This window comes from Anomaloglossus baeobatrachus, chromosome 9 (assembly GCF_048569485.1).
Source record: "Anomaloglossus baeobatrachus isolate aAnoBae1 chromosome 9, aAnoBae1.hap1, whole genome shotgun sequence".
Lineage (NCBI taxonomy): Eukaryota > Metazoa > Chordata > Amphibia > Anura > Aromobatidae > Anomaloglossus > Anomaloglossus baeobatrachus.
In genome coordinates this window covers 38279504-38296441 of record NC_134361.1, presented here as the reverse complement: position 1 = coordinate 38296441, position 16938 = coordinate 38279504, and the positions used below count along the sequence as shown (strand labels likewise).

Below are 16938 nucleotides of genomic sequence, written 5' to 3'. Positions count from 1 at the left end.
TCCCTCCAGCCTCCCCCCAGTCTCAGCCACTGCCTCCCTCCAGTCTCAGCCTCTGCCTACCTCCAGCCTCCCCCCAGTCTCAGCCTCTGCCTTCCTCCAGCCTCCCCCCAGTCTCAGCCTCTGCCTCCCTCCAGCCTCCCCCCAGTCTCAGCCTCTGCCTCCCTCCAGTATCTGCCTTTGCCGCCTCCCCCCCCCGCATGCGCAGATCTCTGGTCTGCATTAGAGACACTCCCACGCTCCTTATGAATCCACTTACCTGCTCCAGTGCCCGCCGCCATCTTCCTGGCTCACGTGAGTATCCTCTTCTGACACCGGCTTCCATCACGGCGTCCTCCACGGCGTCCTGCTGTGAGCTCTGCATGTGACGTCCACACAGCAGTGGACGCAGCACAGAGGAAGGAGCTGATTGGCGCGCGCCTGTGACCCCGGAAGTGCAGGCGCCGGCAGTTCCGGGGTCAATCAGCTCCCTGTGCTCGGCGGCCACAAAAAAAAAAATGTAAAAAAAAAAAATAAAAATTTTTTTTTTTTTTTTTTTTTTTTTTTTTGCTGCCAGAAGGTGCCGCCCCTCACAATCTGCCGCCCTAGGCACCGGACCACGGGTGCCTAATGGTAAATACGGCCCTGGTGGGGCCCATTATTCTGTAAGGAGGACTATGAGGAGCTCATTATTCTGTATGGAGGACTATATGGAGCCCATTATTCTGTATCAAGGGTTAGGTGGGGCCCATTATTCTGTGTAGAGGACTTTGTGGGGCCCATTATTCTGTATGTAGAGCTATGTAGCGCCGATTATTCTGTATTAAGACTATGTGGGGCCCATTATTCTCTGTGGAGGATTATGTGGGGCCCATTATTCTCTGTGGAGGATTATGTGGGGTACATGTCTAGGTTCTTCCAAGAGTCCGGATTTTTATCTTTGGCCGTCTGTGTATTTAAGTTTGACATCTAATGTGTATGATGGCCTCCCTGTTGAATTTCCAGCTGCTGATTCTGGCGAGTCTCACAAGCGGCTCTTTCATAGAGAACATAGGAGTACTTGGTCAAACCGAGCGTTCCTCTTTGTATTTGGGGGAGTCGGAAAGGATAGATTTTATTATTAATATTTATTTATAGAGCACCATTGATTCCATGGTGCTGTACATGAGAAGGGGTTACATGCAGAATACATATACCCAGTGCTTTTTTTGCGGTGGTACGCGCCGGTACGGCGTACCGGAAAATCTGAAGAGCGCTGAGGATAAGCACCTCTGGCTCTATCCACATGGCTAATTTGTAAATTTGCTATATCATCAGCCATTGGCTGGAGCAGGGTGACCCCTGTGTCGAACCCCCCCTCCGATCTGATTGGAGCTAGCATCCATGTGACGCTATCCCTCCAGTCAGATGTGGAGGGGCGGTGGGTGCCTGCCTTCTTCAAGATGTTCATGGACGCTGAAGATCGATGTCGCGGCCGGTCACCCCGATCTGCTGCCATCCGGCAAGGTGTTTGCTCCCCTCTGCTGTCTTCCACTCCCCCCCGACCACTGTTGCCCCCCGCTGTCTGCTTCAATCCCCCCCACCGACCTCTGCTCCCTCCCACCTGCCCTGTAATCACTGTGCTGCTCCTGCCGCCGGCGATTGGATCCCCCAGTACTCGCCCCCCCCGTCCCCCAGCGCTCACCCCCCCCGTCCCACAGTGCTCACCCCCCCCTGCTTCCCCCTGCTACCACCAGCGCCATGTCCGCTCCCAGCTGCTAAGCGGGAACACTAGAAAAAAAAAATCTCACACTTACCGGTCTGCAGCCTGCCGGGACACGTCTGATCAGCCTCAGGACCTGCCGGAAATCAGCTGATTCAGTCATGCTACGGCATCAGCTGACAGTCTAAGTCAAGCGGTGGGGCGGGCTTTTTACCGCCCAGCTAGTTTAAGCGATCAGGTGATGCTCTGAGGTGACTGCAGCAGCTGATTACCGGCGGCTCCTGGAGTGATCAGTCATGTCCCGGGATTTTGCAGAGAGGTGAGTAGTTTTTTTTTTTGCACTGATGCATCAGCTTATTGTATAAACGGCTTTTCTACAATCAGCTGATGTGTCATGTGATTCATGTCCTTTAACCTGACATCATCTAATCGCTTTGCCTTCCAGCAAACCGATCAGATGATATTGGATCCGGATTGGACGGGGTGGGACCCTTGACCCAGGATTACTGCGGAGGTGGGGTTCTTTATTTCAATAAAGATGGAGTCACTAATTGTGTTGTGTTTTATTTCTAATAAAAATATTTTCTCTGTCTTGTGTTTTTTTTTTATCTTTACTAGAAATTCATGGTGGCCATGTCTAATATTGGCATGACACCATGAATTTCAGCCTTAGGGCCAGTTGATAATATACAGCTGGCCCTAACCCCTTATTACCCAGCGAGCCACCCGTCACCAGGGCCGCTGAAGAGTTGGATACAGCACCAGAATATGGCGTTTCTATGAAAGCGCAATTGTCTGGGGAGGCTGCAGACTGCAATTCGCAGCAGGGGTGCCCAGAAAGCTTGGGCACTCTGCGCTGTGGATTCCAATCCCCAGCTGCCTAGTTGTACCCGGCTGGACACAAAATTTGTGCGAAGCCCACGTCATTTTTTTTTTCTTAAATTATTTCATGAAATAATTAAAAATAGAGCTTCCCTATATTTTTGGTTCTCAGCCGGGTACAAATAGGCAGCTGGGGGTTGGGGGCAGCCCGTACCTGCCTGCTGTACCTGGCTAGCATACAAAAATATGGCAAAGCCCAGTCATTTTTTTTTTACATTTTACATTTTTGGGCAAAAAAAACTGAATGAGGTCTCCCCTATTTCTAATAACGAGCCAAACTAAAGCAGATAGCTGGGGGCTAATATTATCATCAGGCTGGGAAGGCTTATGGTTATTGGGCCCTTCCCAGCCTAAAAATAGCAGCCAGCAACTATCTCAGAAGGGGTGCATCCATTAGATATGCCCCTTCTGGAGCTTTGTCTGGCCCTTCCCAATTGTCCTGGTGCAGTGGCAATTGGAATAATACTTTTGGGGTTGATGTCAAATGTGAAATGACACCTGGCATGTGCGGGGGATGCTTGACAGGTCCTCTGCCTTCTGTGTCTTTACGTGCCCTGCCACGTTTCAAGTACCTTTGCGACGCTGCCGGTCATGTGACGCAGGTGTCTGTAGGTGGCCAAATCCACACTCTCGCGTATGGATCACCACACATCGGGATCCTTTCCCATTGGTGCAAACTAAATTTTTAAATCCTCCATCTGTATAATGATGCCATCCCCTTATGAAGGTACGCCGAACCTATTGTCGGGGTGGGCGCTGCACACACGAAGTTGACCATTACCAGGTAACACCTACTTATCATCCCAGTGCCATACATCTTGGACTGATAACACCTTTATATACAATACATAACACAGGATCCATCATTCAGAATAGGTGATGTCATAACTCACCTACTCCTCTTTCTGTACAATGACTGATAACACCTCTATATACAGTAGATAACACAGGATCCACCATTCACAATAGTTGACATAACAGCTCATCTCCTTTTTCTCCTATACAATGACTGATACCATCTCTATATATATCATAGATAGCATAGGATCCACCATTCACAACATGTGATATCACAGCTCACCTCCTCCTCCTTCTGTATTATGACTGAGAACACCTCTATATACAGTAGATGACACAGTATCCACCATTTACAATAGGTGATGTCACAGCTCACCTCCTCCTCCTTCTGTGCAATGACTGATAAAACATCTATGTAGAGTAGATAACACAGAATCCACCATTCACAAATCAGGATGTCACAGCTCACCTCCTCCTGTACAATGACTGATAACACCTCTATTTACAGTAGATGACACAGAATCCAGCATTCACAACAGGTGATATCACATCTCACCTCCTCCTCCTTCTGTATAATGACTGACAACACCTCTATATACAGTAAATGACACAGTATCCACCATTCACAATAGGTGATGTCACAGCTCACCTCCTTCTCCTGTACAATGACTGATAACACCTCTATATACATTAGAAAACACAGAATCCACCATTCACAATAGGTGATGTCACAGCTCACCTCCTCCTCAGTTGCCCAGAATAGATCAAGCTTAGATAATATTATTATAGAAATAAATTGAGTCCATGTGCAGAACACAAAGTGGGAGTCTAATATTAAGTTTAGTGGCCTTGTGTGTAATTTATAAGATTGTTTTACATTTAAAGAATTTTTTTAAGAAAAACTAAATAAATAAATAAAATAAAACCAATATATTTAATATAAAAATCTGATTTAATCAAGAAATATTTTTATTACTTAGCGCGAAACAAAGGCAACTTTGAAAAGTTTCGGAAAGTTTCCCAACCCGGATATCCATGGCGTGATGTCCAAGTCCTCCGGAGGAACGGGGGATTTCATTTCGAAGTTTTGCAATAATGTAATTAATATGATGAACGTCTCAACGCGAGTCAGGCTTTCTCCCAAACACAGCTTCTTACCTGGAGCAGAATAAATATGTACAGTGTTAGGACATAGTAATCCAACTTGTCGTCTGTAATAAATCAAGGCACAATTTGTTAAGCAGGTGGCGGTGCTGTACTATGTGATAGCTAGAAAGAATCACAGTGAAACCCAGATGAGGTCGTGTGACCCTTCCTGATCTCAAATTTTGATTCCGACATTCAAGCAGATTTGTTATCTTGATTCTTCTATCGTCAAACCTTGACGCGTTTCAGCCCAACCAGAGTTTTCATTTGTCGATGGACTGAAACGCGTCCAGTTTGGCAATAAAAGAATCAAGACAAAAAAAAAATCTACGTGAGTGGTGGAATTCGTCTGACTTTATAATGTGCATGGTGGAGCCGGCCAAATGATGGTCACTAGAGATGTCGATCCCACATGGCCGATTTCGAATTACCAATCGCATTGTTCCCCCTGGGATAAGATGGCAGACGATGTTTCAGTTGGCGGCTTTGTCATACAGAACACAGGAGCACCAGCCAAAACGATGTGCGATAGGTTGCCCCCTTGTAAAGAGGGTGGTCGGTGCCACAAGATCCTGCCCCAATACACCAACCGGGTTGGTTATATTAATATCTTGCATAGACCGATAAGATTATAGAGCATAAGAATGTATGTATTAATGTGGCAGAGTCAATAATGTTTGCATAGAAACATAAGGGAGTATGTTATGAAGGCTATACTGTGAGATAAGGCTTTAGATTGTTTTACAAGGTATTCTTATAGGCTGATAAATAGTTAATGTGGGTGTAGCCACAGCAGAGGCTGCAGGTAGCGGCCATCTTAGAACGTTAGTGTCATGATTCATGCACAGCTCTGCCATTCCTGAGCCGGTGCATGTATCTTGTGTCGAGAGGAGCCTGTTTGTTCTGGCCTCATTCTGGGAGCCACACCGCCATATCTTGGTGCTGCTGCCTCCGGGACGCCGCCAGTTATATTTCCGGCTATGTTGTGTGCTCCGTTCCTGTGAGATGTTCTCTGGTTCTTATCCTGCTACCCGGTACTGTTTGTTCCGACCTCCGCTCGTCTTGCCCGTCCTGACTTCCATCCCTCTTGTCTGACCTAACCTGACCTCCATTTCCCCAGCTTTTCCTTATCTCCGTTTCTCCTGCCCGTCCGTACCTCCATCCCTCCTACCTGTCATTTTGACCATACCTCCCTGTCCTCCGGTCTCTTGTCCTGTCCTGTGTTCCCCATGTCCTCCCCTGTGCTTACTTGCTTTCCCGGTATCCAACCTCAGCTCTGTTCTTTGATTTTGGCTTGTTTGCTCCTCGGTACCGAGGTGACATCCCGGCTTAGACCCTGACTGATCGACTATCCCTGCTCTTGTGTTAGTGACCTCTAGTGGCTTCTGTCTAACTACACTCAGGAGTTCTTTTCCTACCTGAGTCCCTGTGCCCCCTAGTGGTGGCTTGAGAGTTAGCAGCTTGTGTAGCCAAACGCTGCGACTTTCTACAGCTCAACACCACAGGACTGTCTGTCAAGCGTGACACACTCATGAGAGGAGGACACTGTGGATGACGTATAATGCATCATCCACATGAAGCAAGTTGGAGGATGGCAATCGCAAGTATAAAGGAGGCGCCAGGTCAAGACTAGAGGACCCAATGGTGCATAGGCGACAGGTTCCCTTTAAAAATATTGGAGTTTCCCATTGACTTCCATTATTCTCAGTACTCGATTAGCGCTCTTGATCGAGTAACGAGCAGTGGCAAGCACACACGCCCATCACTAGTTATAATAATAACAGACTCCAGAAAATCTCCTTAATTTTAATTTACACTTCAAGATTTTAATAATTTATATAATCATACCTGTAGCAAATGGGATGAAGGCGTCATTCTTTTTGAATTCACCACTTTCATCTAGGAAATTTTGGGGGTTGAATTCATTTGGGTACGGAAAGTGGGTAGGGTCCTTCAGTGCTGAGGACAACATCGCATATACATTGGTGTCCTGCAAATACAGACCGTATAGCTTATACAAGACAACCCATGCTTTGCCTTCTGAAAGTCTTCTCACTTGTACTAAAATGGAATGGAAAGTATTTTTGGATACCCACCTTAGGAATGGAGTACCCTCTGTATGTAATGTCTCTAGTTGTTTTCCGTGGCAAACCGAATGGGAGTAAATCTGTGAATCGTAATATTTCATGAATAACCGCATCGGTGAACGGCATTTGGCTCCTGTCTTGAAACTTGGGGCATCGGTCACCACCAATCACTTGGTCGATCTCCTTGTGGACTTTTTCTAATAATAATTGGAAATATTTAAAAATAATACATATTTAACGATGTAGGCTCTAACAGTAAAACTAGGGAGAAGGCCAGACTTTTATCTCATTACCAAAAAGGAGACCATATCCTGATGGAAAAAGATCAAGCCGTTAAAGAGGCTATCCGTGATTTAAGTTATTTTTTTTCTAAAGGGCTAAAGGCCACTTTACACACAGCAACATCGGTAGCGATGTCGCTGGTGAAAGCACCCGCCCCCATCGGTAGTGCGTCATGGGCAAATCGCTGCCCGTAGTGCAGAACATCACTAGGACCCGTCACACCTACTTACCTGCCTAGCGACGTCGCTGTGGCCGGCGAACCGCCTCCTTTCTTAGAGGGAGGTTCATTCGGCGTTACAGCGGCGTCACTAAGCGACCACCCAATAGAAGTGGAGGGGCGGAGATGAGCGGCCGGAATATCCCGCCCACCTCCTTCCTTCCTCATTGCGGGCGGCCGCAGGTACAATGTTGTTCCTCGTTCCTGCGGTGTCACACATAGCGATGTGTGCTGCCGCAGGAACGATGAACAACCTGCGTCCTGCACCAGCAACGATATTTGAAATTAGAACGACGAGTCAACGATCAACAATATGGTGAGTATTTTTGATCGTTAGCGGTCGTTCGTGCGGTTTACACGCAACGGCGTCGCTAATGAGGCCGGATGTGCGTCACGAATTCCGTGACCCCAACGACATCTCATTAGCGATGTCGTTGCGTGTAAAGTGGCCTTTAGACTTTCAAAGGCAGATAGAGTTCATGACCGGGCAGAACAAGGTAGAACTATCGGCTGAGGTGGTGACTCTCCTGCTTCATGTCAACTTAGCAGTGGCTTTCTTCTGCCCTGCTCTGTTTAAGGAGCTTCAATAAGGACATCATACTGATTGGCAGCTGGTTCCCCCGCAGGTAGACAGTGGGTATCCGACTATCAATCAGCGATGTTGACAGTGACATCCTATTCACAAAGCAGAGCACAAGAGAAGAAACTGCTTGGTCGAGATGACATCAGCAGAAGAAGTAGAATCGCCGGCACAAGCAATCTGTGATCGCTCTGAGCCAGCAGAAATTATCACCAGTTACGTTCTTAGCCCCATAGGAAAAAAATTCCAAAGTCTCGGAAACCCTTTGAATATTTTGAATCCTCTATATGAAAAAGGCTTACTATAAAAGCATTGAGGTATGACTAATGGGTGCCAAATATCTAACAAAAGAGTTTACCATCTGGGGTTGACTTTCACTCACATTTTTTACTGTTCATTATTGATTAAGTCTGTGGCACAGATACGTCCTAGATATAGAGTTATGCCGAGAAGCAGCATAATATATATATATATATATATATATATATATGTAACGGGGTGCCAGGGGTGCCCCCGGCCTTGTAGTCGTGGCCCTTGCTGACAGGCTTACCCCTGGTTCCACCGTCACTTTGGGGACAGGAGATGTCGTGGTGGGGCAGAGTGTGGTGGTGCAGGTGTTGTCCGGCGCACAAACACTCTTCAGGCATGGTTCGATGCAAATAACAAACATGTTTTATTCTTCGCAGGTCTCCACACGTGGCAGTAACAAAACACAGTGCTGTGGCGCTTCCTTTAGCTGAGGGAAAGCCTGCCCTAGCGTCCCCTCAAGTGGGTGACTTGCCTGACTACTCCTCTTCGCCCGGCTCCCACTTCTGGCTACCCACAGCCCGGACCCACACCGGACTGCTTCGCACTATGAGGTTCCGCCCACTCCTTTTCTCTCCGGCTTCCCTGTTCTTCCAGCTCCCTTCTTTCTTTCTTTCTTTCTGCCCACTCAGCTCCACACTCTGCCCCTGGCTGTTTCTTCTCTCCTGTCCCGGACACAACTGCCTTCAGCACACACTTCCTTTCCCCATAAGCTGCCGGCTCCTCCTCCCTCCTGTACAGTTTCTATGGGGACAGCATTAACCACTTCAGAGAAAACCTGTGCTTCCTTGTAAGGGGTCTGCCCACCCCTTACATATATATATATATATATGTATATATATATATATAATATATTGTGTGAGGCAGCGGCTTATTAGAGCCAGTCAAATGAGGCAGTGACCTAGGTTCTTGTTAAAATCAATAGACTTTATTCACACCAAGAAGTGTTACAGACCTGAATCCGGCGCGCGGCTGGTTCACATAATGAAATGCAGTCCAAACAATGTCCGGATAATTCAGTGCTGGCCTGTGTTGCTCCACACAGCCAGCTCTCACATAACACATACTGCTCCAACAGTGTGGATCCCCAAGTGACACACACTTTGCTGTGCTCTGCAGGATTAAATGTATTTCCCCGGACATGGGCTTACTGCAAAACCCGGACTGGAGGGAGAATTCCGTCCCACTATCAAATCTACAGGATTCTCCAAGAATAAAATCCCTGACTGATTTAATTAAACAAAATACTCAGCCAAATATCTTGATCAAGTCCAAGCTATTCTATTTCGTGTTGCACTCACAGCGGTGACTGTGACTACAACACACTCCAGCCCATATATATACACTAGCTGTACTACCCGGCTTCGCCCGGGATAATAACTGCTGTTAACAAAATAGAATGTATTAACAAAAATGTATTCTGCACACAAAAACCACAAAACAAATAGATAGAAATGTAATTATTAAATTGTTGCCTATATTAACCAATCAGAGCTCAGATTAATTAACTGTAGCAAAATAGAAGCTAAGCTGTGATTGGTTGCTATTGGCATCCTGATAAATCTACAGGCAACAGAAAGCCCTCCCCCTGACAGTATATATTAGCTCACACATACACATATAGACAGGTCATGTGACTGACAGCTGCCGTATTTCCTATGTGGCACATTTGTTGTTCTTGTAGTTTGGCTGCTTATTAATCAGATTTTTATTTTTGAAGGATAATACCAGACTTGTGTGTGTTTTGGGCGATTATGCGGTGAGGTTGGTGTATGTGTGGTGAGATGTGTGCTGAGGGTGGTATATGTGATCAAGCACATGGTAGTGTGTGGCGCATTGTGTGTGTGTTCATATCCCCGAGTGTGGTGAGTATCCCATGTCGGGGCCCCACCTTAGCAAATGTACGGTATATACTCTTTGGCGCCATCGCTCTCATTCTTTAAGTCCCCCTTGTTCACATCTCGCAGCTGTCAATTTGCCCCCAACACTTTTAGTTTCACTTTTTCCCCATTATGTAGATAGGGGCAAAATTGATTGGTAAATTGGAACGCGCTGGGTTAAAATTTTGCCTCACAACATAGCAACCGGTGCTGCCCGGGATAGTAACTGTCTCTCCCATTCTCTGTCTGTCTCCCCCTCTGTATATATCTCTCTGTCTCTCTCTCTCTATCTCTTTGTCTGTCTGTCTCTTTCCCTGTCTGTCTCTTTCCCTGTCTGTCTCTTTCCCTGTGTCTGTCTTTTTGTCTGTCTCTTTACCTGTCTCTGTCTGTCTCTTAACCTGTCTCTCTCTTTCCCTCTCTTTCCCTGTATGTCTCTTTCCCTGTCAGTCTGTCTCTTTGTCTGTGTCTGTCTCTTACCTTGTCTATGTCTGTTTCTTACCCTGTCTGTGTCTGCCTCTTTCCCTGTCTGTGTCTGTCTCTTTCCCTGGCTGCATTGTGACACGCCAACATTCCATATAAGGGCGTGGCCGCGCATTCTTCTGAAGTTCTGGCTGCACTGTGGCTCCCAACTCCATTCGCTTTAATGGAGGCAGGTTTTTTGGTGAATAACTGTAAAGAGCGGGGTTAAAATTTCCCCTCAAAACATAGCCTATGACGCTCTCAGGGTCCAGAAGTGTGAGTGTGCAAAGTTTTGTGGCTGTTGCTGCGACGGTGCAGATGCCAATCCCGGACATACATACACACACACACACATCATATATCTTTTATACACCCTCAAATGTTCCATGTCAGCTTTTCAGTTCATTGGTTGTCTGGCTGCAATGATGATCCAGCCAGTGAAATTGATTTTTTTAGGCTATTTACCAAGTTTTTTTATTTCTAAACATTTATTGTCCTACAGCCTAGTTTTCTCCACAGTATATCTGGGGAAAATATGTTGAGTTATTCAGGTCAACTATTCAGCCTGGCACCAAAAAGAGTTTACCAAATTAAATAGTCATTATGCTCAAATTTGTGAAATAATATTATTAGAAACTTGGCACTTCAAAGGAAAAAAGAATGTGATGTATTTCAGTATTGCGTCCACTAAACAAATTTCATGTTTCGGCCAATAGGCCTTCATCAGAATGGAGTTGTAGTATCAGCACTGGGGCGGTACAGAGCAAATCATTTTTCTGGCAGACCCTCCCGGGAGGTCTGGTAGGATAGTAAAATCGCTGAAATTGAATGGGAACAGCATGGGGAAAATGCCTGGATACATTTCTAACTCCCAGGTCGCTGTTATCCTGTCTTATAGATATCACTGGCATAATTCCGATGTAGATGGTCAGTCAAGCAGAAGTAATCATCCCCTTGTGTTTAAGGCAATGTGTCCTTAAAAAAGACATTATAATCATGTCTGTGATGATCATGAGTCTTCTGAAAAGCTCAGGAAGTATTCGTGTAAAGTGGTTTTAATGGGCAGTGTGAAAATTGCAAGTTTTCACATTTTTAGTACAGATAACGATAGGAAAAAAAAATTGCAAAATTTGTTTCTGAGGTCACGGTTTCTATAACTTTTAGGCTTATTACATACCTTGAAAAGGTTAAAAAGGTCTATACCTACCAAGGACATTTGGGTATTTCATAAGAAGCAGTAGAGAATAGGCCAAGGCTGTGCTGATAGACTCCACCCCGGCAAAGAAAATCTGTAAAGTGCTATATACTAAATTGGTAATCTGGAATTCAGTTTTAGGATTATTTTTTTCCTGTGAATAAAAGAAAAAAAACATATTTACAATTGTATTTACTGTAACCTATTATTTGTCAAATCCTTTTATTAAAATGGTGTTCCCATCTCAGAGTAAGACTTTCCAAGCGGAGTATCATGATTCTGATGAGCAGTACCCGATCTAAATCCTGTGTGGTGGGGTCTGTTCTTTGAAGGATCGTTCCGGGGTATGGTTTTGCATTATCCGGGAGGCACCTAGATGTGCACGTCTCTGGTTCCTGTAAGTGACTGTCCTGATCTTGTCCCACTTCCTAATTCCTCATACCCTGTCCTCTCTCCTCCCCTACTCTGTCTTGACTCCCTGCCTCCCTGACCTTCAGCTTGCTCTTGACTCCCGGCTCTGCTCTCTCCCATGTACCTGACTTGTCCTTTTGGCTACCGACCTCGGCTTGTATTCTGACCCCAGCTCCACTCTCTTCCTGGTACTTTACGTGACTTCCTGGTTTACTTACTCTCGGCTCGCACACTGACTTCGGCTTTTCTCTCTCCCTCTGTTACTGACGTGATCTCCTGACTTCCTGACTTGTTCGACTTCCCTTCAGATCTGCTCCACTAGGGTATCTAGCAACTCCTAGTGGTCTAGCATTTCATTACATCTGGGTGCTCGACATCACACTGAGTACTTAATTTTAAGGGACAATGTCATAGGGACTCAATGATGAGAATAACATTTCCAAGACCAACAGCCAAAGAGTTGCAACGTGGCTTGGGGGCAGTAGACATAGGCCAATATTGCTCCTGTATCACCGTGGTACACTACAGAAAATTAGGGATTTGATATGTGGGTGTAGGAAATGTGGTGGCTGTTTTGGACACCATATTCAGACCAGCTGCGCTTTATATGGCGCCAGGCCCTTTGCCTCCATGTTGAAAAAATGAGGAAAGATGGTAGTGTAAGAGGGTGGTCGCAACCCCAGAGAGTTAAGATGCCCCCCTGAAGACATCACATAGTTGTGAAGCATTTATTGAATATGTTGTATAGAGTTATTAATGTATTGTCACAATAATGTGTAATTTTATGGGGTCACCACTAGATGTCACCCAAGAGTAGCACACTGACACTAGGAGCAGGCATAGCTATGCAGTTGAAGGTTAAATCTGCCTGGTAACAGACAGTTGGGATTTTGAAATTAGCCTATAGGGGAGAAGCTAGGGCATAGGTAGAGACTGTTTCTGTGGAAACGGGACTTAGGGCCCAGCCTGGGTCAGAGTCAGGCCTCAGGCCTGTGGAGCAGCAAAGTCGCTGGCTATGTGGAACTTATAACAAGGAAAGTGGAGATAAAGTTACAGTGGTGCAGATAGAGACGGTTGAAGTTAGTTAAAGGAGTTGTCCGACATTAGCTTAACAAAAATTTTTGAGTTTATCTGTGCTGTATTGTCATATAAATCACACCTACATTGTTATTTTATGTTTTCTAACTTTTGTTCCTCTTGAATTATCCCTTTATTCTCTGCAGCTCCTTGTTTACATTCAGCTCCAGCAAACATGACCACTTCCTGTGCAAAACCTCCCAGTCACAGCTGTCACCACCCAGCCTCAGTGTCCAGACCCGCCCTCTGCCAGCTCTCTGCCCGCCCCCTGCACACACATTCCCTGTCAGTATTCTTCCCCAGCACCTGACCTGGTATCACTACAGCATTGCAAATAATAGCCCCACATCGGGCTCTGCACCCCCCACCACATCCGGCTCTGCACCGCACACATATGGCTCTGCATACGCACACATATGGCTCTGCACCACACACGCACACATATGGCTCTGCACATGCACACATATGGCTCTGCACCGCACACGCACACATATGGCTCTGCACATGCACACATATGGCTCTGCACACATATGGCTCTGCACACGCACACATATGGCTCTGCAACCCCCCCATCCCCATCCCCATCCCCATCGGGAACACATGTGGAATACATACTCACCCGTCCTCGGTCCCCGCCGCTCCTGCACGTTCGCCCGCTGTCTGTGCTCTGGCCATATCAGCACAGTAGTGATGTCACCGCTGTGCTGAAGAGAGCACAGACAGCCGGGCAGTGATGAGAAGCAGCGCTGCACTGCTTCTCATCAGCACTTTCAAATGTACCGGCATCGGTGATCTGTGATGCCGGTACATTTGAATGTGTGATCCTGAGCAGGGGGCCCGGGGCTGGCGCTGACACCACGGCAGCCGCCGCCAGGCCCCTCCCCCAGGGCACGGACCCCACAGCAGTGCAGGGGGAGGTTACTGGAGAGTAAAAGAGGTGCGGGGGAATGTGTGGGAGGGTGCAGGGAAGGGGGCGGGGCTCATCCCACTGTAGACACCCAGCAGGGAGGCGACATGCTGTTTCCACATTTGCATGTGTGGCGCCCCTGACCTGGTCAGGCACCACAGAGTATTGCACCCATGCGGGGACAATGCTTCCAGGTAATTTCCAAAGGCCAGGATGAGGTGCACACACAAACAGATAGTGACCAGGTCTCCCACACCACAAGAAGGGACCCTTGGGTAGCCAGTAAGGGGTTAACTTTCAATTCCCAGCTAGGGGTGTGTTCAGAGGCTGGTTGCTAGGAAGCAGGGCAGAGAGGAAGTGAGGGTGGTCTGGAGCTGGAAGTGAAAGGGAGCAGAGGGGCTCTCGTGTCAGACGGGTCCTGAGGAGTGCAGTAGCTGAAAGCGGGGGAGAAAGGGTACCGTGGGTCGGCCTGAAAGACATCCAGAGAGAGGGGTGGCTGAGTACGGAGATCCTGGTATCCGAGCACGCAAGGGGAAACAGATCCCCAGTACAGGCAGCAAATCATCCAGAGCTGCTTAACCTACAGGTGGGGGGTACTTTATGCCCTCACCACTACTACACAGAGCTCGAGCCAAGCAGCAATCACCAGGCCCATAAGGGGACAGGGCCAGAAGCCATCCCACCAAGGCCACGCTGCCGGCAGACGGGCCAGAGAGAGGGGAGCAGGGTAGTAACAGCTTCCCTGGAGGAGTCCTACCACGCTTCAAGCAAGGGATCCTCCCAAACAGAAAGAGTGCAAGGAGGGCGAGCGGACAGCTACCCTCAGAACGGCCTCCTGGAATTCCTGGTTCCACCTGGTTATCACAGTGCTGCCCGGGCATCTCACCGTGACCTCCAAACAGTGAGTAAACACGTTAAAAGACTTCTTGGACTGTGTTTGAGTCATTCTGCGACCTGTGGTCCCACACACATACACAGGGACCTGGGGCTTGCCTTACTCTCAGGAGGCTATTACAACCGACTGCACCCACCATCAGCCCCAGGCATCCCTTAACCTGCAGTGGCGGTCCTCACTGACCGCAATTCTGAGAGTGGCGTCACGACGAATCCCAAAACGAAGGTTCCCTACCTGTGACCAGACCGTCCCATCCCGTGGAGTCCCTAAGGGTAATACCCTGCTGCACCGCACCCCTAGGGCTTCACACATGTCAACATGGCCCTGCCCATGTTGACATGAAATGACCGGAAGCAGCAAAATCACGGCAGGAGCGGTCACATGACCTCTCTGAGCCGGGGGAGAGGGGCTGACAGCAGGGCAGGTAAGTGGTCTCTATCTACTTACCTGCCCCAATGTAGCCCAATAGGGAAATAAAAAAAAAAAAATGTCAAAGAAGCCGGATAACCCCTTTAAGTTTGGGACACAAGACAGAGCAGGAGCAAGGGGACGAGAAAGACACCAGAATGAAGGAAAGTGGGACACCTCTGATGATGGAGTAAAGAAGGAGACACAGGAGAGAGGGAGCTGCTAAGAGAGACATAATTTGGACCACACTACTGAGTCCTGAGGCTGGCACAGGATCCTGCAGCTGGAGGCCTGAGAAAGTCTGAGGAAAGATTGTGGCTTGCTGGGGAGCAGTGTGGCAAATAGGGGTAAGCCTTACGGGCACCTTTTTGGGACTGTGGTGTGGAGTAGTGTCCGAGGGCACTGTATCCAGAAGTTCATTTTGGTGGCGGCCTGAACTACCTGCATGAGGTCATGGTGACCGGTCTCAAAGCCTTTAACAATACACACATACCAGAGGTGAGAAAGACAGAAGGATGGAGCTAATATACAGCTGTAAGATGGACTTTCATAAAGATAACCTGTTTAAGTTACCTGGTTATCTTGGACGATTTCTTGTTGCTAAGGACAATGCCGGTGATCAGGAGAGGACCAAAGTGCTGGAGAAACCAGGTATTTCCCTGTGGGATGATCCCCAGCTCTCCATATTCCCCTCACTGCTTGCTCCATGTGCTCCCATGTTTTCTGTGACGGTCATGGCTGGGGTGCGCTTGGTGCCCTCCGGCCACAGGACCACGACTACTGCTGAGGCACCCCCTGCCCACCGTTACAGTAGTAAAACAGTTTTCTTTACTTAGGACCAAACTTTAAGGGAGCCTGTCAGGTCCCCTATGCTCTCCAACCCAGCAGCATTGTAACATGTATGGCCAAATTCCTTCTCTAATCACTCCTGTATAACGCTATTCACTAATATGAATGCTTTTTTTTAAAAAATACTTATAAACTTTGTTTTCCCTATGCTAATTAGGAATGTGACTAGTTGTAGGAGTGTAATTCCCAGACTAGTCGGCCCTCTTTCAATGTGCATGGGGGTCTTCAGCAAATCCCTGGCTGTCATGACAACCCATCAGCTGCCCGCAATCATGTGATGGGCACGCTGATGGGCGGGTGGAATGATGCACCCCCCTAGTGGTGGATGTTATTTACTGCTATCAGAGACTCTCCACAACAGTTCAACAACCACGGGCGGAGCTCTGATCCACCAGCGGCTGTTCAAGAGACATATGATGGCTGATTAAATTAGCCATTATCTGCCGGGAAAGATGTGGGCTCAGCGTGTGAGCCCGCATCCAAGTTAGGGTGCCAACTTATAACATACAGTTAAGGGTTAATATAGTTGGAATAAATACACATTTTTAGAAGGCACATCCCTAATATAACCACTTATATTTTTGCAATGAGTCCTGTCCAGAATTTCTTTTGTATTTACCTTTTCTGTTTTAATGAGAAAAGCGTCAACATAGCTCCGGGGATTGTTCTCATCCAAAATTTTTTTGTTAACTTCAACTCTTCTTTCCACAAACTGAATGAGTTTTTTCATACTGGTAAAGATCTTCTGGTGTCTCCCAGGCATATATCGCATGGCCCAAGGAAACATCTCGTACAACTGAAGCAAAAAAATAGAGGATGACTTTCATAATAGTAGTAATCATAATCATAACTGTTGGCATCAGATGATTTATAACAGAGCA

General features: G+C 47.2%; 1 protein-coding gene across 1 annotated transcript in view; it reads right to left on the bottom strand.

Annotated features, from left to right (window-relative positions):
- LOC142251057 (cytochrome P450 2B1-like) overlaps nt 1-16938 on the bottom strand; it is a 70666-nt gene that overhangs the window by 32576 nt on the left and 21152 nt on the right. The window contains exons 5-9 of the mRNA XM_075323558.1: nt 16677-16853; nt 11523-11664; nt 6601-6788; nt 6353-6494; nt 4384-4516 (exon numbers count right to left, since the gene is read on the bottom strand). Coding sequence (XP_075179673.1) covers nt 4384-4516; nt 6353-6494; nt 6601-6788; nt 11523-11664; nt 16677-16853 — 782 coding nt within the window. The remainder of the gene's footprint in view (nt 1-4383; nt 4517-6352; nt 6495-6600; nt 6789-11522; nt 11665-16676; nt 16854-16938) is intronic.